Source organism: Strigops habroptila, chromosome 1 (assembly GCF_004027225.2).
Source record: "Strigops habroptila isolate Jane chromosome 1, bStrHab1.2.pri, whole genome shotgun sequence".
Classification (NCBI taxonomy): domain Eukaryota; kingdom Metazoa; phylum Chordata; class Aves; order Psittaciformes; family Psittacidae; genus Strigops; species Strigops habroptila.
In genome coordinates, this window is record NC_044277.2 from 113,223,850 (window position 1) to 113,244,366 (window position 20,517).

General features: G+C 46.4%; 1 protein-coding gene across 4 annotated transcripts in view; it reads right to left on the bottom strand.

Moving 5' to 3' along the window:
* The window catches only part of JCAD (junctional cadherin 5 associated), a 61,670-nt gene that overhangs the window by 3,172 nt on the left and 37,981 nt on the right, over positions 1–20,517 (bottom strand). For 2 of the 4 annotated variants that reach the window (XM_030498767.1, XM_030498757.1), the window contains exons 2-3: positions 13,442–13,800; positions 3,000–6,750 (exon numbers count right to left, since the gene is read on the bottom strand). In XM_030498767.1, the coding sequence (XP_030354627.1) occupies positions 3,000–6,750; positions 13,442–13,740 (4,050 nt within the window). In that variant the 5' untranslated portion in view covers positions 13,741–13,800. Of the gene's footprint in view, positions 1–2,999; positions 6,751–13,441; positions 13,801–20,517 lie in introns of those variants that run through there. The other 2 variants (XM_030498776.1, XM_030498786.1) reach the window with 2 other exon arrangements.

The following is a 20,517-nucleotide window of genomic DNA, read 5'->3' on the forward strand; positions in this document are numbered from 1 at the left end:
TTGCCTACTCTCTCCAAATTGCTAGGCCAGTCAAGAAAGGAGTCTGTGCCAGCAACACTGTGTTTTCAGAACAGCTTATCACTATTAAGCCTCCTCTGGTATTTCCAAACTTCAAAAACAGATGCCACGTGAATGCAAAAAAAAAAATTAAGGAGAAAAATGTTTTCGAGGGCTAGTGCACTCCAGGATAACACTGCATCTTTCTAAGCTTAATGAACTGACGGTGTGGGAAGATGCCTCTAAAGCAGTAACATCTTTCTCACTGTAAATATTTTGCCATCTAAACTGCTAGAACGCCCAAAAATGCTGAACTGTTCTGAGTGAGGCTGACCTAAGAATAAAAATGGATTTACGTTCCAGAAACCTGATTTTCCTAAGGCCAGACAAATTCACACTAATAGAACTAACCCACAAAATTGCAGGTGCTCACTGTTTTGGGGAGTGAGGTGGGGGGACACAATAAGGCCACAAGACATGGAGTTTCTGTGTAGCTCAGTTTATTCCTTAGAAGCTGACCCATGCCCTCAGCACCTAAACCAAGGACAGAAAAGGGCCAGGCTATGCCACACTTCAGGGGAGACAAACATTGGAGTTCTAGCACTGAACAGAAATGTTTATTCAACATTTGGTTAAGCTCATTTGAAATGCCTTCTACAGCAACAAAGCCAGATCAGCAGCCTCACGGAAGCAGTCTTCAAACAGCAAAGGAGAAAATACATCAACTGCATTTGGGAATATTTGGTGATGTTCCTCTAATGGCAGTATTTGCATAGTAAGATGAGCTGCTTGCACTGAGTTTCGTCAGAACTTCTACTCTGAGATGACTGTTCATATGCCAAGCTGCATTATACATGTGAAAGCCTGTTTCTGCTAAGGGCTCTAGCCTCTATGATGGGCCCATTCTGCAGTCGTAAGACTAACATCACCCTACCTCACTCCAAATAGAATGGCCTTTAGCAATATTTACTCTTTAAAAGCTACAAATACAAAGATTTTCAACAAGATATCTTGTTGAAAGATTGGAGAGGGGCTTTTTTCAAGGGCATATAGTGATAAGACAAGCGGGAATGGCTTTAACCTGAAAGAGGGTATATTTAGATTAGACATGAGGAAGAAGCTCTTCACTATGAGGGTGGTGAGACACTGGCACAGGTTGCCCAGAGAAGCTGTGGCTGCCCCATCCCTGGCAGTGTTCAAGGCCGGGCTGGACGGGGCTTGGAGCAACCTGGTCTAGTGAAGGTGTCCCTGCCTGTGGCAGGCGGGTTGGAACTAATTGATCTTTCCAATCTTAACTATTCTATGATTCTATGATCTTGAAGGTTCCTTCCAACCCAAACCATTCTGTGATTCTATGCTTAATTCTCATTTTGTCTGTCAATGGTACCAGTGAGTTAATCTGGAAGTTGAAGTGAGAGTTAACAGAGGAAGACACAATACTAGGCCTTTCTACAAACATGAATCTTCAGTTCTGCCTCATTAAGGTAACGTGGAGATCTTGCGGCCACCAACAATTCAGGGTCTCTTTGGATGGGAAGAGGCCAGTGGAAGAGATGCCTGCCCCTCCCATGTGACTGTGTGCTACCCTGCGGTACTGGATGTGTGCAACAAGAAGGGACATCCATGCTTATCCAGGAACGGGGAGGGCTGTTACGTCTGCGAGGGAGCTGCTGCAACAAGAACACACTGCAGAATACAAGCCTGGCATTGTCAGCAAGAAGGATAAATTTAGACCTAATTTACTGCAGAATAAATCTCCAATAAACACGCACAATCTGTTTTGATACATCCCTGAAGTCATGTCACCACAGCAGTTATTTTCTTCACTCCAGCAGAAACCCCAAGGGAGGAAAGCATATGAAATGCATGTGGGGCATACTAGACCTGATGGGTACAAGAACGCTGAATTAGCCTGTTTGGAAAATCTGGTCTCGAGAAATACAGTTCAAAGCAGAAAGAGACACAGAGCTGTGAAATACGGAAAGAAGACATGAAGGGAAAGGCTGCAAGACCACAGGAGTCAATACTTAGAACTAATACAAATATTTCTCTTCAGATGGAAATACATAAATCCACTTTAAAGTATGCTCCATTTAGTTTCTGTCCCTCTGTACTGGAAAACTGTGACCAGATTTATATCGGTGAAGTTTAATGAATAACCTGTGCAGATTTGAAGGTAAAGTGTTAGCTGTTACAGGGAGGATGGAAAAAGGAAGGAGGAGATTAATATTAATTTAACAACTTTCACACCATACATTTGCTCCCTCCAATTAATTTAATGGACTAGACAGGTGGCCTGGGAGATTTATCCCTTTACACCGATCTATGGCAACAACTGATTTTCAGTTGTTCAACACAAGGCCATATGAAAAGCATTTTGAAGAGAGAACGGCTCATGTTACTTTGGGGATGCATATGGACTACACAAGTTTATATGCTTTTGAGAGATGAGGAACACAAAAAAGGGAAAAGGGGAAAAGAAAGAAAAAACAAAAAAAAAAAAAAAAAAAAGGTGTTCACTGAGAAAGTCAACTTTCCATTTGACCTGGGGATAACAGTTATTCTCAACATCTGATCTGGAAAAGATTCATGAAAGAGAATTTTCCAGGCCTCTCAACGCAGCCATTTCCCCAGGGGCTTCACAGAAGAACATCAGATTTTTATTTTTAGTTTCTTCTGAACTCTAATATCGTATGTGTCTACTTAAGAGAGGGAAAAAGTAGGTATTCAAGGAGAGGCTATTACTAAATCACCACGTTCCCAAACACTGGCACTAGAGTGACTATCTTTCAACTCTGCTGTTTGAAGCTGTCTGTTCCCTGAAACAATTAAACAGAGATAAGACCTCAGAGGGCGCTCCAGTCTCTGTGAATGAGTTTCAGTATCACAAGTGAGCTTTACAGTTCCTTTTCCTAAAATGGGAGCAGAGAATACTCATCTCTTCCACAAGGAGAGCAAAGGGGTGGGAACCAGATGGGGGTAGTACCACCTACAGCCTGTAACTATTTGAGCAGCATTATGTGGGCATAAGTAAATCGATCATGCCCATTACATAAGAAAACAGCACCCATCTGGATCTCCTGTAATAGGGTCTTACCTAAAGAAAAGTCTCTGTCGTTCTTCTTCCTGTCCACTCCACCTAAATATCCGTTTTCACTGAGAGAGATAACACGCTTGGAAACAGCCCCTGAGCTTGCCAGTTTGCTTCCTCTTTCCTCTTGTACCCTTGACAGCTTCTCCTCATCCACCTCCTCTCCTGAGTCTGCACTCTTAATGCTCAGACGTCTCATCCGGGACACAGAGTCAACTTCTTTCATTCGCACTAAGCGATCCATGGCAGTCCGGCTAGGTGGAGAAGTGAGCTTGCCTTGGAGTGTCTCTATCACTTTTGAAGTGCTTCTCACTCTCTTTTCTGAATGCTGATACACAGTTGACTTGCAAACCAAGTTTTGGTCCTCAGTTTGGCTGGGACTCGCAGGTTGTTCAAGAGCTTGTTCTGTTACCTGCGGTTTAGGACTGGCTTCCTGGTGAGCGGTCTGGCATTCAGCAGGGTATAAAGATCGGCCTCCTGCTCTGACAAAGAGAGCACTCTCTGTCCAGCCACACTTACGTCTGCCTTCATAAGAACCCTCTTTTTTTCTTTCTTTGTCACTTACTGTGCTCCCCACTGACGGCCCAATGTCCTGGGCACCATTTGCAGGGCTACTGCTGGGATGGGGCCCAAGGAGGTCATCCGGAAGGAGAGACTCCACTGCTATATCTATACCTAAAATTCTTGCAGCTCTTGCCTGCAATGACTCATTCACAGGGATTTCCACTGCATTTGCATTTGAAGAGTGATCAGAATTGTCAGCACCGGGTCCTGGGGCTACATCAAGTCCCACTGACCTCAAATCTGGCTCTGAGCGCCCATGGTTCCTCTTTGTTAGTGATGAGTATACTACCGAGCTTCTCTCTACTACTGTATCATTTGTGGGAGTTGCACCTTTGCTCAGCTTAACAAAGTCCAGGTAATTTTGGTCTTCACTCATAGCCTGCAAGACAGGGTTATTGAAAGGATTACTGTGACACGAACTGCTTGGGCTACTGGACAGAACTCTCTGGAGAGGGTCCACATGAACTAGCTGCTTGCTTATTCTGCTCTTGGCTTCCCCCATCCTCATTTCTGTTATGTTACCACTTCCATCTGCTGGTCTGACTCCTTCACTGCTCCCTCCTGGCTGCAAAGAGCCTTGAGAGCCAATGCTGCCTGGCTCACCACCATGCTCTGTCCCCACACTCCAACTTTCAGACTTACTTTTAACTCTTCCTGACTTAAATACAGGCCTTTCTGGCACAACCATTTCTGATTTCCCACTGTGTTTTGGCTCCTGGTTCACCTTCTCATTTCTGGACGCCCTCCTCTGAGTAAAGGCACCTGCCTGCAGGGAAGCCGCAGCACTTTCCAAATCTTCTTCACTGCTTGTGCTCTCCTCCTGCTCTTGCAGCTCCTTGTTAAAACTTTCTAGCTCACTTATTGCATCCCAGGGACGGCGACTTACAGGCTTCAACAGGAACTGCCCAAACAGCTCTTTACTGTTGCAGGGAGCACCTGGTTCTCCCTTAATTACATCTCCCTTGGAAGGAAGGCCAATTTCCCTCTCATGGGCAGACATGGGCTGGCTCCGGTCGGCTTTTGGGGAGGGGGCCTGAAGGACCGAGGTGGCAGTCCTGGAAAATGCACTGTTGCTAGACTGGCTGAGGTACATCTGACCCTTCAGACCGTAAGTGCTCTGCCTGCAGCTTCTCTCGTCAGAAGGTAACCCTGTCTGGTTTGACCCTATCGCGGATGCTGTACATCCTAGGAGCTTTGGAGACAGCGGTTTGTTACTATTGGGCTGCCCAGGCTTTGTACCATGGAAAAATTCTGGGCTTTTAGGTTCTTCTGTGAAACTGGTCTGTGTCTGCTGGTCTTTGTACTGATCGCCTGGCCAGGAGCCAGAGTATTTGAGCTCTCTGTGTTTTGCAGGCGGAATAAATCTGAGGTCATTCATTTGTTTGAACTCTTCTGGTCTCCACAGCTCTTGTTTTTGTAACTCATTTTTATTGGTCATGCTTCCTGTAAGCGCTTGTAACTCCAAGTCCGTTGAAGACATACTTAAGAGACTTTGTTCTTGCAAAGCCCCATTGTTATCAAACCCATTCTTATCAGGGGTCTGGGTTATGTTGTTGTTCCTATCTGTATCTGGCAGATTGGATTCTGATTTAACTGGGATAGAGACCAAACAAAATATAGTTTCATTCATTTTTTTCTTTGAACTCTTTTTGCTCTGCATCCCAGTTCCAGGTTCAAACTTTTTCACTTTTGTAACAGTCTCACAGGTGCTGTCCATATGTGAATTTCTTACAGAAAGTTTGCCTTTTGTGTACTCCGCACTGGCTTCATTACGGGGGCTGTGATTAGTTGTGCTACAACTGTCTCTTTGGTCCAGCAAGGCACAGTTTTCCTGATCTCGGATGGATGGTGCCAACCATCTGTTGCTATGTGTGGAGCTGGCGGAAGTTCTTTCGCCCTTAGCAGAATTGGACAAGTTTGATGCATCCAGAAAGGCACTGTTGTACTGTACTTCAAGATCTCTCTCTTGCAAAGCACCAGAACTAGGACTACGTGCATTTTCAGTGTATTTAGTGTTGTCCCGAAGACCTTCTGGTGGTGCAATTTTAATATGTCGTATCCGAGGATCATCAAAGGGGATATACTGAACAGAACGCAGGTAGTCAGCAGGGCGCCTTGCATGGCTTTGCTTCCCATGAGGAAGATGTTTGTCTTTGTAAGGGTCACCCCCCGCTTCAAAAGTATTCACGGCTGGTCGTTGGCAGGGGACAACCCGCTCTGTAGGACCCTGCTGATTGCTGCTGGCATATGTGTCTTTGTTAGGCACTTCACTGAGAGGATGAGGGGTCACGTTTTGGTGAGGTGGGGATTTGTAAGAAGGAGGAGGTACGTAGACCGGGGGCTCCAAACCAGAGTCTTGAATGCAAGCCTCTTGCCTTGGCTCATTAACTTTGGCTAAGTAGGAGATGGGTTCATCTTTCTGGTAGTGGTCCTGGAAACCCACAGTATCCGCAGGTGCCCTGGCCTGCCGCTGCAGTTCGTAGGAGGGAGGCTTGAGAGGTCTCCCATACTTGGGTTTCACCAGGGGAAGGAGATGGCCTCCTGTTTCGTGGTGCTTGGCTGGTTCCACACTCAGTCTGTTTGGGGGATAGGAGGGGGTTTTAGTTACGCTGAGCGAGTTGTTACTGTTGGTCAGGGAGGGCATTTCCACGCACCTCATGCTCTCGGGTGAAAGGACCCTCGGCAGTGATTGTGATTTCCCCTTGTTGTGGGTGCTCAGTACGTTGTCTCCCAGAGTCAGTGAATATAGCTCTTGAAGCAGCTTCTCCCTGTCACCCTCAGACATTTGCCTCCCGACCTTTTTTGGCTGGTTCCAGCTTTCCATTCCCATACTTTGCCATCTGCAGTCACTGGGCACTTCACAGCTCTCCTGCAAGCCGCTTCTTCTGCTGTACCCTGCGCCCGTGCCCACCTTCAGCTGACTCTCCTTGGGGTGCCGGGGTGCCCCTGGGGCTGCAGCCAGGCCTTTCATTTCCACACCGGCTTTCTGGGAATAGCCCAGGAGCACACTGAAGTCCTGTCCTCGTCTTCTCCAGTAGGCGAGATCTTTATCAGTCTTGGGCTGGGAAGACCGTGCTAATTGAGGCCTGTCATAAACCCTGAAAAAGAAACGCAGTGTCACAGGCAGTTTGCACAGATGCCTGCTCTTTCTCTTATGAGTAAAGCACATTAGGAGGTCAAATGTGGAGTTATGCCAATGGGGTTTGTGTAATCTATTCGCAATCAGATGATATGATGATTTTAATGAGAGGATTTAAAAGTCAGTCATTAACATGAGTAAAGGAAGGGACCAGCGCTCTGCTGGCACATTGTTAGCTATGCAAAGCTGTTAGAGAGAGAAACAAATGCACACAGTTACATGCTGTGCAAACATGCACAGCCCTCCTCGACAGACACCAGAAAACCAGAAATTATTGTGCTGAACTTATTTCTGCACTCTGCTACATCAAAATCTATAGATGTCAAGGGGACTACTGTGGTACACAAGTTTAATAGTAATCCAAAAAGCAGAGTAGGGAGAATAGATAGAGGGCTATTTCATAAGATACATTCTGTAAGAAACATGATTTGCATCCTACCGTAGGAACTGAAATTTTACATGTTGTTTCCAGTGTTGTTTCTTTTCATCTTTCTTAGGGAATGAACTTCTTCAAAATGCTTTGGATTAAATGAGACATGCCACAACAATGGTGATGTATCAGCACAGTTCTGATTAAGGTGGAACCAATATTTGAAATCTAAAATACCTCAAAAGAAGTATAAATTTCTCATATAAAAGAGGGATTAACTCCAGCAATCCATTACTGAAATATGAAAGACATTAGATATTTTACCGTGGATTAGAAATCCAGAACAGAGATTTACATGAACAGAATAAGCTCTTTGTGTGTTCTGAACACTGTAAACTGTTTTAGATATTACTGCAGAACAAAATCGGTACCCTTCTATATAAATAATTAATTAATCTTCTATTTGAACTGTGTTCTGCTATTCTTGTACCTGAGGTGTCCAACAATATAACTGCCTTTACACTATGTGGCTGCCACCAGCATAAGAGTGGAAAGAAAAATCAAAATTGACAGAAATAGGACAAGTATGTATATAGAACCCAAGAATTTCTTTCTCTTCTCTCCACCCCAAGGTATATAAACAGTCATCTGGCTCTTTTTTACTAAAACCCCCTGATCTATTTAAATAGTATTTTGTGAAAACATAATACAACTCAAAATTTGGAATGAAAATTAAGCAATCCAGACCCACAGCAATTCTCTTTTATGTGTATTAACTTCATCCTATGACTATAAAAGTTTAAAAACCAAACTGGGATAAGGAGCATCTTGTTCATATTAATTCAGCTGGATTAAGACTTAACATCTGAACAAAATGTTCTGCCGCTGAAGCACAAAGTACAGTTCGATTGCTGAACCCCAGGAAGTAACAGACATCTTCATTAATCAGTGAGATATAACAGAATACCTACTATATTGGAAAGTTGATTTCAGGGACGACGAACATTTCCATGCCCCTCTGCATGTGGAGACACGTAGTTGAACAAATGCTGCCTCCTTCTGAGATTATCAGATCTACCTTTTCATCTCATCCCCATGCTGCTATAGCACCATTTGTACCTGCGTTTACAAAACGAGGTGAGAAATAGTGTCTAGCAGTAGCGAGGAGGGAATGGAGAGATTGCTCCTGCTGTTTGATTTTATCCATTATTGTAAAAGGCTCTGCAGAAATTGCAGGAAGTACAGAGTCATAGATTCCAAGATCAGAGAGACTGTTACGATTATTTAATTTGACATCTTGCTCAACACAGACCATCAGGCTTCCCTAAAATGATTCCTGCTTCAGTGGTCGTTTAGAAAAGCATCTAAAAATCTTGATCTTTAAATTTCCAGAGATGATGTTGCAAATCTTAATTCATAATCAAAAATATCAAAGTAAACCCAAATTCTTATCAACCCAAATATAAAAACATCCGGGGAAGGAGGTAAGGTAGACAATAATATTGAGATTTGCAACAATTTCAACTAACAGCATGGGAATGGAATGGGCTGGCAGTTTAAAGGATCTAATAGGAAATCAGGAAAGGGAAGGAAGCATTACTCGACTCTTTCCTACGAAACCACTAAAACAGAAGAGTTTTGTTTAGTTTGCTTTTTTAAAAACAAACAAAACCCAAGTTCAGACATTTATTAAAGTGAATTAGCCCAAGTTAGGACAGCCTCAGTTACAGAAAGGATGTTCCTCTATTTATTAAAAGCTGTTTAAAAGATTAAATTAATTTTTAAGATTCAAATATTAATAACTAGGCTCCAGTAATGAACTTTGGAACATGATACAAACGACCACATAACCTGTACTATGTCATCATTACAACACGAGTGCAGAAAAGACATTTAAAAGGAGGTATTCAGAGCACTTGAAGCCTGATCCTTTCTGTCATCTATTCACAAGATGGACATTATCAGTATCTCCAGCTCCCGGCTCAGGTGCTAGAAGTGGTTACAGACAGCCTGTATCGTGAGCACCATAAACCTTTGGAATGGAGGGCACTGCACCGTGCAGTGGGAAGGGGATGCTCCACAGCCTTCCCAAGGATACTTCAGCTTAGCTCCAGCCTAAAGGCTCCTTTGCTCTCAAGGATGGAAAGCAGCTCCTGCACATGTGCACACTGCAGGCATGGCAGGCAGGCATGGCAGGCAGTGGGGCAGCACTGCACAACCACACTGCTTGCAGCCACTACTGCAGCAGAGAGTGCCTCCTTCCAGGATAGATGACACTTTTGGGTCTTGGGTCAATGAAGTGGGAAGAAGCAGCATCCAAGGGGCACCCCAAGTTCAAAATGCTCCACTACAGCCTCAGCAATGCTACATTTTTGGATGGCAAACACCAGTCATGCTGCAGTCTTCATGTCCATGACATATTATCAATGAAGAGACCCCAGAGTCCCTCTTAGCAGTAGCTAGTCTCCGATCATGCAACTACAGAATTTTGTCTCACCCCATGATGCGCCAGTACTGATGCACAAAGAAATGCACACCTGGACACAGCAGCTTGCAAGTGCTTCACAGTTGGGAGGGGTGCCAAGGATGGAGCGGTCCCATGGGACCAACCAGGAAGATGTAAGTGCCAGTGACAGAGAGGTCCCATGGGACCAAGGAGGTAGATTTTAACATCAAGAACCCTTTTCTTACAGGCCTGCTTCCAACAAATATCATGTTTGCTGTGATGAAGTGCTGCAAATTGATTCTGTATCTAATGAAAAACGTGCAAAAAACCTCCCCAAACTATTGCTAACTTTCTACGAATTTTAGGTCTTTGCAAGAAATGAGGCCGTCAGTCCACCCTGCACTACCTGCATGACTGCATTTCACCAAGCTGCCACTCTCAGAGCAATGGGTGGAAGCTGCCCAGTTCCCCTAGGGTGACTGACCAGCAGGACCTCACATCATGCACATAATGGGATCAGAAGTGAAGGAGTGTGGCACAGGCTTCGAAGTCAAAACCCTGCAGAATGAGGCCACTGTAGGGCTCTCTAGGGAGTTTCTGTCCCTGTTTCTGGCTGCCAGTGTGCAAGTGGTAAGCATCAGGCACCCAGTAGCTCAGGGTGCCTGATCTGCTTTGTGCCCAACCAAGAGGCACTGTTCAGAAATTTCCAGGATTTGGCATCAAGGGGAAAACTTTTCACAGGGCTGCTCTGGACATTGGCAGCTTCTGTTCTGGTTTGGGATTCTATCCTCATGTACACTCTTCTAAGCTCCAGCACACTTTTCTAATATTTCCAGCAGGTGATCTCATTAATGATGTCTATTTCTGCCTAAATTTGCTAGCTACCAACATAGTTCCTCCCACAGACAAACAGCTAAGCAAAGTGCCTCTTCTCTCCACTCAGGAGAGAAGCAGGAGAGAGTTCTCCTATGAACTCTGTCATCTCCACACATAGGGTCAGCTTTCCCATTTTCTTTGCCTTGTCTCCTCTCCCAAACCTTTACTATGAAACCTCTTAATGCTCAGTTAAGCAAGGACAGTGAGGACAGCCCTCCCACCATCCGCTTCCCCACGCTTTGCCTGAAGAACAACGCAATAGAGCAAAACATTACTTCCCGGCTCCACTGGCGTGTCACTCCCCCTTTGCAAGCAGCAGCAGCGGGCGGTGTGATGTGCCCACATGCAGTTGCTATGAATCCTCTCTCCTCCTCCTCAGCAAAGTTTCATGAGCAGAACTACTCCAATGAGTGGAGACAACAGCATCATCTCCTGCCATCATGAAACACCCTGAGCCCTGCAAACCTGTCTGTGTAGGCAGCAACGAGGTGGGCAATGTCACTCGCTTCTGTGCTGCTTGGAAGGTGATTAGCTCTTCTACATCAGTGAGTGGTCTGGGCAAGAGCGTGGTGTAGATAATTCCCCGGCTGAGGAGCCCGAGTGATGCTCCGGACTGCCGTGGAGCTGGCCAGGGTCTGTGAAGGCAGACAGGACACACTCTGCCTCTTCTGGGCCTCTCCTGCTGCGGTGCGGCACTGGGAAGGCAGTGCCAGGAAATGGCTGCAGGAAGCCTGCAGTGCCCAAAGAGCAGTGTCTTCACGATGGATCTTGCTGGGTGATTGCCCCCTCTTTGGGCCTAAATGGTTCCCAAATCTCTGCAGTGTGCAGTTCTTTCCCAGCTTGAGAACCAGGAACTTATTTTCTATGACAGCACAGAAACCAGACAGTGGGAGAGATCAAAATTCCCAGTGGAATTCACCATGGCCCACCTGTAAAAGGCCAAAACATTCCAAAGTGGGCCATCTTCCCTTCAGTTTCAAAACAGCTCACACTTGCATGGCAGCCCTGTGCCTCGGATATGCCTCAGGGTCAGGAGGGGGACTAACAGTGCGGCAGCACTGAAGCTGCAGCCAGCTTTCCTGGATCTGGCCCAGAGGGCTCGCTCCTCCCTTCCTGTACCAACAGCGCAGCGTTGGGCTCTGCACCAGAGGTACTCTGCACACCCAGGGATGGCAAGAAAGGCACGGCTCAGAGAAAGGTTTTCCCTTGTTTATATCTGCTAGTGCCTTGTAAGAGCTCCCAACAGGCTCTCTGGGAATCAGTTTGCTGTAACGACAATCGTAAGAAAAGAGTTGTATCTTTATGAAGGTGTGACAAAGCCATTTCCAGGGCTCTGTTTCCTATTTTATGTGGAAAAGCCACTTTTAGAAACCAGAATACAATATTTAACTACGCTGTAGACTGACAGGTTCCACTCCTTGCATTTTGAAATGTTATAAAGAGATGTTTAAATGGTCAGATTGCATTATTTTGTATTTAGCCATCATGAGCAGTTACAGACACCTCTGCCATGTCCGAAACATGCGGCAGACACGCAATACCCTGCAGATGCACCTGGAGAAGAGGGGTGCAGGGAAGCAGCAGTCCTCCCTTGCCACCACGTACCCACACAGGCTCTGCCTTACAGGGTGTGGGAGCAGCAGCACGGGAGTAGCTTCCAGCCTTGCACAGACATGTATCTTCTTCACACTAGTTTTTCTCCATACTGTAACCTCAGCTCCAAGGCCAAGCACCACCTTCCTTGGCGGCCCTGCACACTCTCTTCCCCTGCTTCAAAACCTTTTCCCCTCTCATTCTTTCTCATTGTCTTCCCTCACTTTATTGCTGTCCAGTTTACTTCACCTGTAACACACCATGAAGAATCCTCTTCATTACCTTCAAACCTGTGTCCTCTCCTTCCTTCTCCAGAAGGCCTGGTTCCACCTGGGAACTTTCACCGCAGCTGGGATGTGCTGCCCCAGGACTGCTTTGCAGAGCTCACATCTCTTCCTGCCCATTATCCTAGCTGGCAGCCAGAAGCCATTCCTGCTCCAGGCAAGCAGGCTTGCAAGGAGAAGAGACATGAAGGGAAAGAGCAGACAAGCCCAGCAGGCAGGGCCCACATGCCTTTGCCACATGAAGGTCTTCGTAAGAGGACAACCTCCCAAGGCAACAGTGCTTTGCCCTGCTTTCAGTTTCAAGCCCACTAGGCAGGAGGAAGGGTCTTTTCCTCGTAAACTATCGTCACACTTGGGCTGGCTTCCAGTCCTGCTCTAGCCCCTTTCCTTTGTTCATCTGCAGCACTCAAATAGCTGCAGAACAATGGCCGAGCGGCGGTGTGTACACACAGCTCTTCCTGCTCAGCCTGCCCCAGCCCCAGCGCGCACGTACTCCATGTTAAGCAAGCCACGGTTGTACAAGCACATTTTATGGAGTGACGACAAGAGCTTCCACTGGCTTGGAGTGGTTTTAAAAAGCAATGCACAGGCACCTTCTCATGTTTACTTCACAAGAGCAGCCTTAAAAAAACCAAGAAAGACCTTGGTGCATTTAGGAACACCCTAATGAGTTCAGCACGTGGCTGAATCCACAGCAAAAATCAGGGTATGTATACGGCAGAAGAAGCTTCAGGTTTTAAAACTGAAGGAAGAGCTTTTGCCTCCCCACTCCCTTTTTTTTCACTGTACTTGGACTGAGCTTTTCTAAACCCATCAGAAAGGCCTTTCTAATACAGACCACATTAGTAAATGAAATATTCCACTTCCCATCATCCTGATATTCTCAAAGGCCTAGCTCTAAGCAGAAGGCGAACAGATGTGCCACTGCTTCGTGTGGACTTGCACTGCATGGAAATGGTCACTAGTATGGGAGCAGAAAAGGAGTACAGGAAGGTGATGTCAGACGTTAGGGTCATGCTTAGTTAACTGTCAGGACCAAAAGGAAGAGAAAGCAAAGCCATGGCATGATGCTGAAACTTACCCCCCTTCTGAAGTATGAAAAGTGGACAAACCCTGAAGGTCATGGTGGTAACCAGGACCTGCTTGCCTCCCATGGCTCCCATGGCTGCTTTCAGTGCCGCTCGAGTTGGTTTTCACCAGAGGTTTCTTGCTGTAAGCCCCAGCTCTCGATTCTGCCTCAAACCCGTTCAGCGTTCTCTGAGCAGATCTGTTCCCCGCGATTTCCTGCTGGTATCCATCACACCTGTTCTCACATGAAACAGGGGGATTTTTTGACAACTTGTATCCATGAGAAATCAGGAGGTCCTCGACACTGAACATGTTGTGCTGGTTTCACTCACAGCTGTGCCATCAAAAAGCTCTTTCCAGAAGGATCCATCACTGGAAAACAAAACCATAAACAAACAGAAAGCTGCTTTAAACAAGGAAATACATGTTTGATCAGCTGGTAGGCTGCCGAAGCTAAAAGTCTCGTCCTCTGGCCTCAGTCTTCCACCCTTATAATAAAATAGATGAAGAAAAGTGCATGAAGATTCTGATGAATCATGTGCTGGCCTTCCCTAGGCAATACATCTCCATGCACTCAGCCCAGCAGCAGATGCTGCACTGGTGCTGACTCAGTCTGTTTCACTGAAGAATTCACTGGTGATTGCAGCTTTCAGATGTCACTAAGTGATCCCATAAAAACTCTTTGCACCGGAGGTAAGCCCACACTTTCTGCAAAAAACAGTTTTTCTCCAGTCATAGAGAGGTGTGCCCTGTATTACACTTGAAGTTGCTGCAGGAGGGGGTGGATTACAAGGCAGCATGCCCCTCCCTACAGCTCTGCATATTCCCATTAAGAAAAAATGTTCACATGAACAAAGACAAAATATGTATGAGAACAAAAATTAATTTAATGCAACCACATGAGAAACCCAGGTAATATCATGCCTACCCCAGCTAAACAGTCCCTTTTTACAGATTACTTTGTTTTCAGCCTGTGTTTGCCTCTTGGAAATCAGTAATCCTCAACTAGAATAATACAAACCCTAAGATTTCAAGCACACTCTATTTTTACAGCACAATTGCACTGTGTAAAATGACTGGCAACAACCTGAGACGATCGTGTCCGTTGTGTTTCAATGATTTCCAAGTCACGGGACAGTCATGACTTTTCTTCCTGGCGACAGCCCTCAGTTCTGCACTGACTAGAGCAAAGATCCAGCAAACTCAGTTAGTTCGCTGGAAACAATCTCTATTGTCTATACCACTCTCACAGCTTTATGCGATTATGGCAATCACAGAATACCCATTCTCCCAGAGTTTTAAAATCCATGGAAGGTAATGATCTATTCTGTAGGTTGTGTGCAATGATGGACCCATTCTGATACATTCCTCCTTGCTTGAACTGTGTTACTAGAAGAAAGAAATTAAATAAAACAAAAGGTGGATAAAGAAATGAAACACACAGAAATAGATTAGTTATGTAAAACACTCAAGATGATTTTCCCCACATGAAGAGTTCATTTAACATGCCTGGGGAGTACTCTGTGTCCTTAGAAGGAGCAGGTCTACCTGAGGGACAGGAGCCCAGCATTGGCAGCTACTCAAAAGGAGATAGTCTCTACAAAGATCATGACAAGCAAGTACTTTTTACACTGGTTTCTAATGCTCTTCATGTGCAAGAAGAACGAACAAACTCTGTTCACTGCTGTTTACAATTATTAACTTGAGATGAAGCAACTACTGATTTGGCTCCTGTCCATTTATTAGTACTAAATCTCTCACGCTACGTACACACAGAAGTTGATTGGGTGGCTTAGAATGTAAACCAGCTTCTGTGGTGCAGCACTCCATATATTATGGCCACTTTTTTTGCCTACCCAGCACCCCAGCCATTTTCTGCTCCCGCCCTGTCTCCGGGATGCTCTGCTGACTGCGGAGCCAGTCTGGCCGGCCGCTCTGGTCCAGCCTGGCGTGCAGCTCCCAGGCACACAGGGACCCTCCAGCCGCCTCTGCCCTGCACTGCCCACAGCACTCGCCTGAGGACAGCCCACAGCATGGAAAAACATGCACAGTTTTTATGCAGATCCACAGTTTAACTGAGAACCTGGAAAGCTGCAGAAGTGGCTTTTCAGTCTGAGAGCCTTAAACTGGTTTGTCTCTAGAGCTTCATGAATCTTTTCCCTTTTCATACATGTAACACTACACACCGTTTAAAAACAGAGAAATAAAGCTCTGTGCTGAAGGTGTTTTAGGAGTATCCCTTGCTAGAACAGGACTCCAAATCCCCAGTAAGCATTCCGAGTAAGCGACCCAGCAGTAAGTACAAGCAGGCAGAAAGCAGGGAGGAGCGGGACCCTTCCCTCTTGGAAGAAAGGGAAGGCTTCATGGGTTATTTTTGAATGCTGACCTAAAAGGCTGATTTTCCATCTACCCGCTGCCCCGGACTGTACAAGGAGCCAGGTTCGAGCAGAGCAAGGGGAACAGCTGGCTGCTAGAGCTGTTCAGCTTCTAACGAGAGAAAGATCCAATGTGACTACCATAAACAGCAGAAAGCAGATCAGAGCTCTCGCAGGTGCAAGGAAGAAATGTGCTTTTCCTGCTATTATTGTCAGGCTGGCTTGGAGTGCAGCTTAACCCTCTCTCTGCCGACCACTGGTGCCACCAGAGAGGCAAAAGCAAGTGGATAAGAAACCTCCAGCCTGTGGGGCTTACTCTGAACCTCCTCTTGGTATTGGTAGTGAGGAGCAATGGGGTGGAAATGCACCATGAGGAACTGGTGTGACCGTCTCCTCCTGCTCTGCAAACTTACCATGTGTGAAAGGGAAAACCCTGCGGTGCTACGGATGGTGGGAAGGCCTGGCTGGGAGCAGGATGCTATCACTGTGCCTGTCACAGCTCTGCAATGGGAACAAGGCAGAGAAGCCTGCATCCCCCTGCCTGCCATGGTGCCCTCAGCACCAAAGCCCCCAGTGAGCTCTCCCCAGACCCACCACATAGAGAAATGCTCCATGCCTATGGCACAAACTGCCAGCAGCTGGTGGCAGTGGTGGCCATGGCCACTGGATGGGACACTATTAGGACACATAGAATCATAGAATCAAATAATGGTTTGGGTTGGAAAGGACCTTAAAGATCACCCAGTTCCAACTCCTTCCTACGGGCAAGGACACCTTCCACTAGACCAGGTTGCTCAAAGCCCCATCCAGCCTGGTCTTGCACACTGCCAGGGATAGGGGCAGCCACAGCTTCTCTGGGCAACCTGTGTCAGTGCCTCACCACCCTCACAGTGGATAATTGGGCTGCAGAGAAGCCGTGGGGAGGTACCTTCCCCCACATCAAACCTAGCCTGGGCTGGGGAGCCGGAGGCCCTGCCTGAGCAAACTCTGCAGGACATCAACCATATCAGCACGCGATGTCCACAAGGATGCCGGCCAGCTTTCCAAACCTGGCTGCAGTGCTGGGATGCTCTTCACCCCCCTCCCTTAGATAAATAAATCTAAAAAATAAAATCAAAGGGATTGGATCGGCAGGAGTAACAAAACCACCACTGCAGTGCTGTCCTGTACATACTCTGTCAGACGGGGCCAAAAGAGTAAAGGCTGTGCAGAGCTGCTAATTTGAGGGAAGATCAACAACGCTGGAAAACAGTTTGTTTTTCCAGCAGTCATTTGTTTTGTTTGCCAATGACATCAGTGCTTTCTGATAGGGTTTGCTTCCTGAGGATGCCTGCTATCTTGCCAGCGTTTCCGACTTGTCCCCAGCAGCCGGTACAACTCCACATTACACTGGAAACAGGGGCCAAGCTTTTCTCTGGAAACTTCTCAGCAGCACTCTTGGATGCAAAGAAACAAGCATGAATGGCGGAAATCAGCACCGGCCCCCTTGTATGCAGACACAATGGGGATCCGCAGCCTTGGCGAGCGGGACACAATGGGACCACCAGACGGAAACGTCATCAGAGCACCTTGTCTCAGGGTGCTCTGTCCAAGAGCAGGGATCTCATCCTGGCCCCGAGAAAAGCCACAGTACTCTGAAAGAGTGCTAGAGTTTCCTCTGAGCTGCTTCTACAACCCACTCTCAGTGGAGGAAACATACTGTTTTCTGTTGGTAGTCTGCCTTCATCTGCAGATTTCTTCAGTGGCAGTGGTTCCCAAGCCTTATTATTTTGGAGGGCGGTGGGGGTACCACCACCACATGTATGATGACCAGTACCAGCAATGATGAATGCCAAGACTTTCAGCAGTCGCAGAAGCAGCTCTTACCTCCATGCTCTGAAATGGTTTGCATGCCATTCCCACTTTCTTCCTTGCATGGTGTTTGGAGCAGCCCATCTATCCTTTACAATCATAGGTTGGAAAAGACTTTTAAGACCATCAAGTCCAAACTACCCCAGGACTGCTTTAGCCCTGGTTCCAGAAAGCATCCTGGCACAGCATCCATGTATTGGGTGGGAGACCAGAAGTGACAGAGAATTTGGCCCTGTCTGCCCTCTGTTACATCTCCCCACTCTCTGCTACTTGAAATAAAGTAGAAGGTGGCAACCCTTCAACCGTTTGAATACAATCCCTGAAGTCCTTCTGGCACATGATTCTGCTGCCTCTGTATTCTCTGCAGAACTATTTCTAACATTTTTTATAAACGATTCTGTATAGAAAAGAAAACATTGAAGAAACATGATTCATATTGCAAAGTGAAGCATACAAACATCATGAACTGCCAAAATCAAGGCACCCTGCATGGACACGAGTTGCTGCAGTCTGTAATTACATGACTTCAGGCTACTGAATTCTGCAGGACTCATGCCTCAGTGGATGTGCAGGCTAGGTAATGCTAGTCTTCCTGGACTTTACCTACAGCAGCTATCCAAACACTGCTCTGAACACAGAGTTACTAACAGGCTTCTAAATTACAAAGTGTACTATCTAGATAACACATTAAACTAGCTTATCTTCACTCACGTCTGGGTGATATTGTTCCCATTGCATATCAGACATGTGCCAGACAGAAGCGTTTATGCGGACAGACTAATGTGAAAACAACCCTCTCCATTCTAGGCACCCAGTCTGAAGTGCCTACAATCTGATTTTTTTTAAAGCCCTTAGCCTTAAAAGTAAGCTAGGTACATTCAAAACAACTGCTGCAAGAACCTAGTGCCTCTCCCCATCAGCCCAATAGTGGCAAGTCAAGCTACATGCACTGGTGAAGACATGGGGTGAGCCAAAAAATTGGTTGCAGTAATTTGTCTGCCGTGCTCTTCTCCATACCTGTGCCTATCTAATCCAACACCAACACTTTTGTCCAGGCAACCTCATATCCCTCCCGCCTCTGTTAATTCCTCAGCACCATCCAGCCCAATGCATTTCCCACTTCCCACACTCACATGACCTTCTCACCGCCCCGCAGCATCCCTTCCCTGCCGTCCCATCTCCTGGTCCCACCAGTCCGGCCGCTCTTCCCACACAGCCCACCACCATGCTAGCCAGTTCGCCCTGACCTTCTGCACCCCTAATAGCTTCTCCTGGTTCACATCCATCACTCCAATTTCCTCCTTTCCCCTTCTGATGACCAGCTTCTGCCCCATCGACATTTCCAGCAGAAGCACCTCTGTGTCTGCTGTCTGCTCCCAGGTCCAAGACCCTGCCTCACCTGTACCTGGAAAAAGCAGGAACCATCATTAGGGAGACAATCCAGCTCCACCGCCACAGCCCTGGGCAAGGGCACCACGCTGGGGCTGCGCAGGGATGCTCTGCTCACACATCATCGGAGTCATTAGGGCACAAGCGCTGTCCTTGCACAGGGCTGGGTCGCTGGTGGGCTGCTCAGCACCAGAGGCTGGGGGCTGCTGATGGATGGGAGAGAAAAATCTTTGGAAAATGGAGCAGCTAGAAACAGAGACAAGTCTGCCGAGAACATGCGCAGATGTCTCTGAGCCTTGTCACCACAGATCCTGTTCCCAAACACTGCAGGTCTCAGTCAAACAGCTGGAGGATTCTTTTCTTTCCCCTTTTTAATGTGGGCAAAACAACATTCCTTCTCTCTGCTCTCCTCCCCCCTAATTTTTCTTGGAAATGGCTGAATTGGTTTAGCTGACAATATTAAAATAAATTTTGTCTGTGAGAGAGGCACAACCTGAAAGTCTCAGATCAAGTGATCAAAGCCTGAAAGACTACAGCAGTAGCAAACAGGTTCTTGTGGTAGAAGTTTTAATACTAGATGGTTCTACTCGCTCAGTCTAAATATAACCCCGAGCTACATCTCAGGAGAATACCTAAGTCTTTGGCCATTGTACTTGCTCCTGTTTTCTTACTCTGGTTTTGCATGTGTGCATATGAGACAGCTTATCAAAAACAAACACATTAAATGAGGCTTTTACCTTGATCATTTCATCTTTTTGGGGACTATAAAGTCAGATGGGACTGTAAATGGCAGGCAGCCGTGCATGCAGCTGCCCTGGCATGCTGTGCCCCTACCTTCCACTGCAGAAACCGCATTTGCTGGCTTGCAGACACATGCTCCATTGGGAAAGATAAAATTCATGTGCTTGAAGAGCCGTAAACAGTAATGTTCACTGTGATCAAATATTAGATATTTAACACAAAGATAGTCTAGAACACAGAAAAAAGAGATCAGAGATATGTTGGGTGTATTCAACTTGGCACGGCTTAACTAAGTGTAGGCTAGGAGTAAGGAAGGAGTAGGGAACTAGCCAGGGCAGCCTCCAAGCCATAAGTAAATACCTCCTAGAAATTCTCAAGGAATGATTGAAGGGCAAACATATTCTCTAACTTCAAACAAAAGAGGGAAGAAGACAGATCTGACGTATCATAGACCAAACAGCCTGGCTTTGATATCAACTCAGACAAATTATTATTCAACCCACTTGTAAATACTTATAACAGGTGTTGATTTATCACAAAGCAGGAGGGAGCGAGTGTGTGAGGAGCAGCAGCATTGCCATTGCCCTGCTTCCTGCCCTGCACTGCAGCTGCATCCACTCCCACATGATAAAGTCATGAGAAAACAGAAAACACAGACTTGTCAAGAACAAATTAAGTCTAATCAATTTAATTTTCTTCTTTGATGGAGTTGGGAGCACAGTGACTAAGGAGG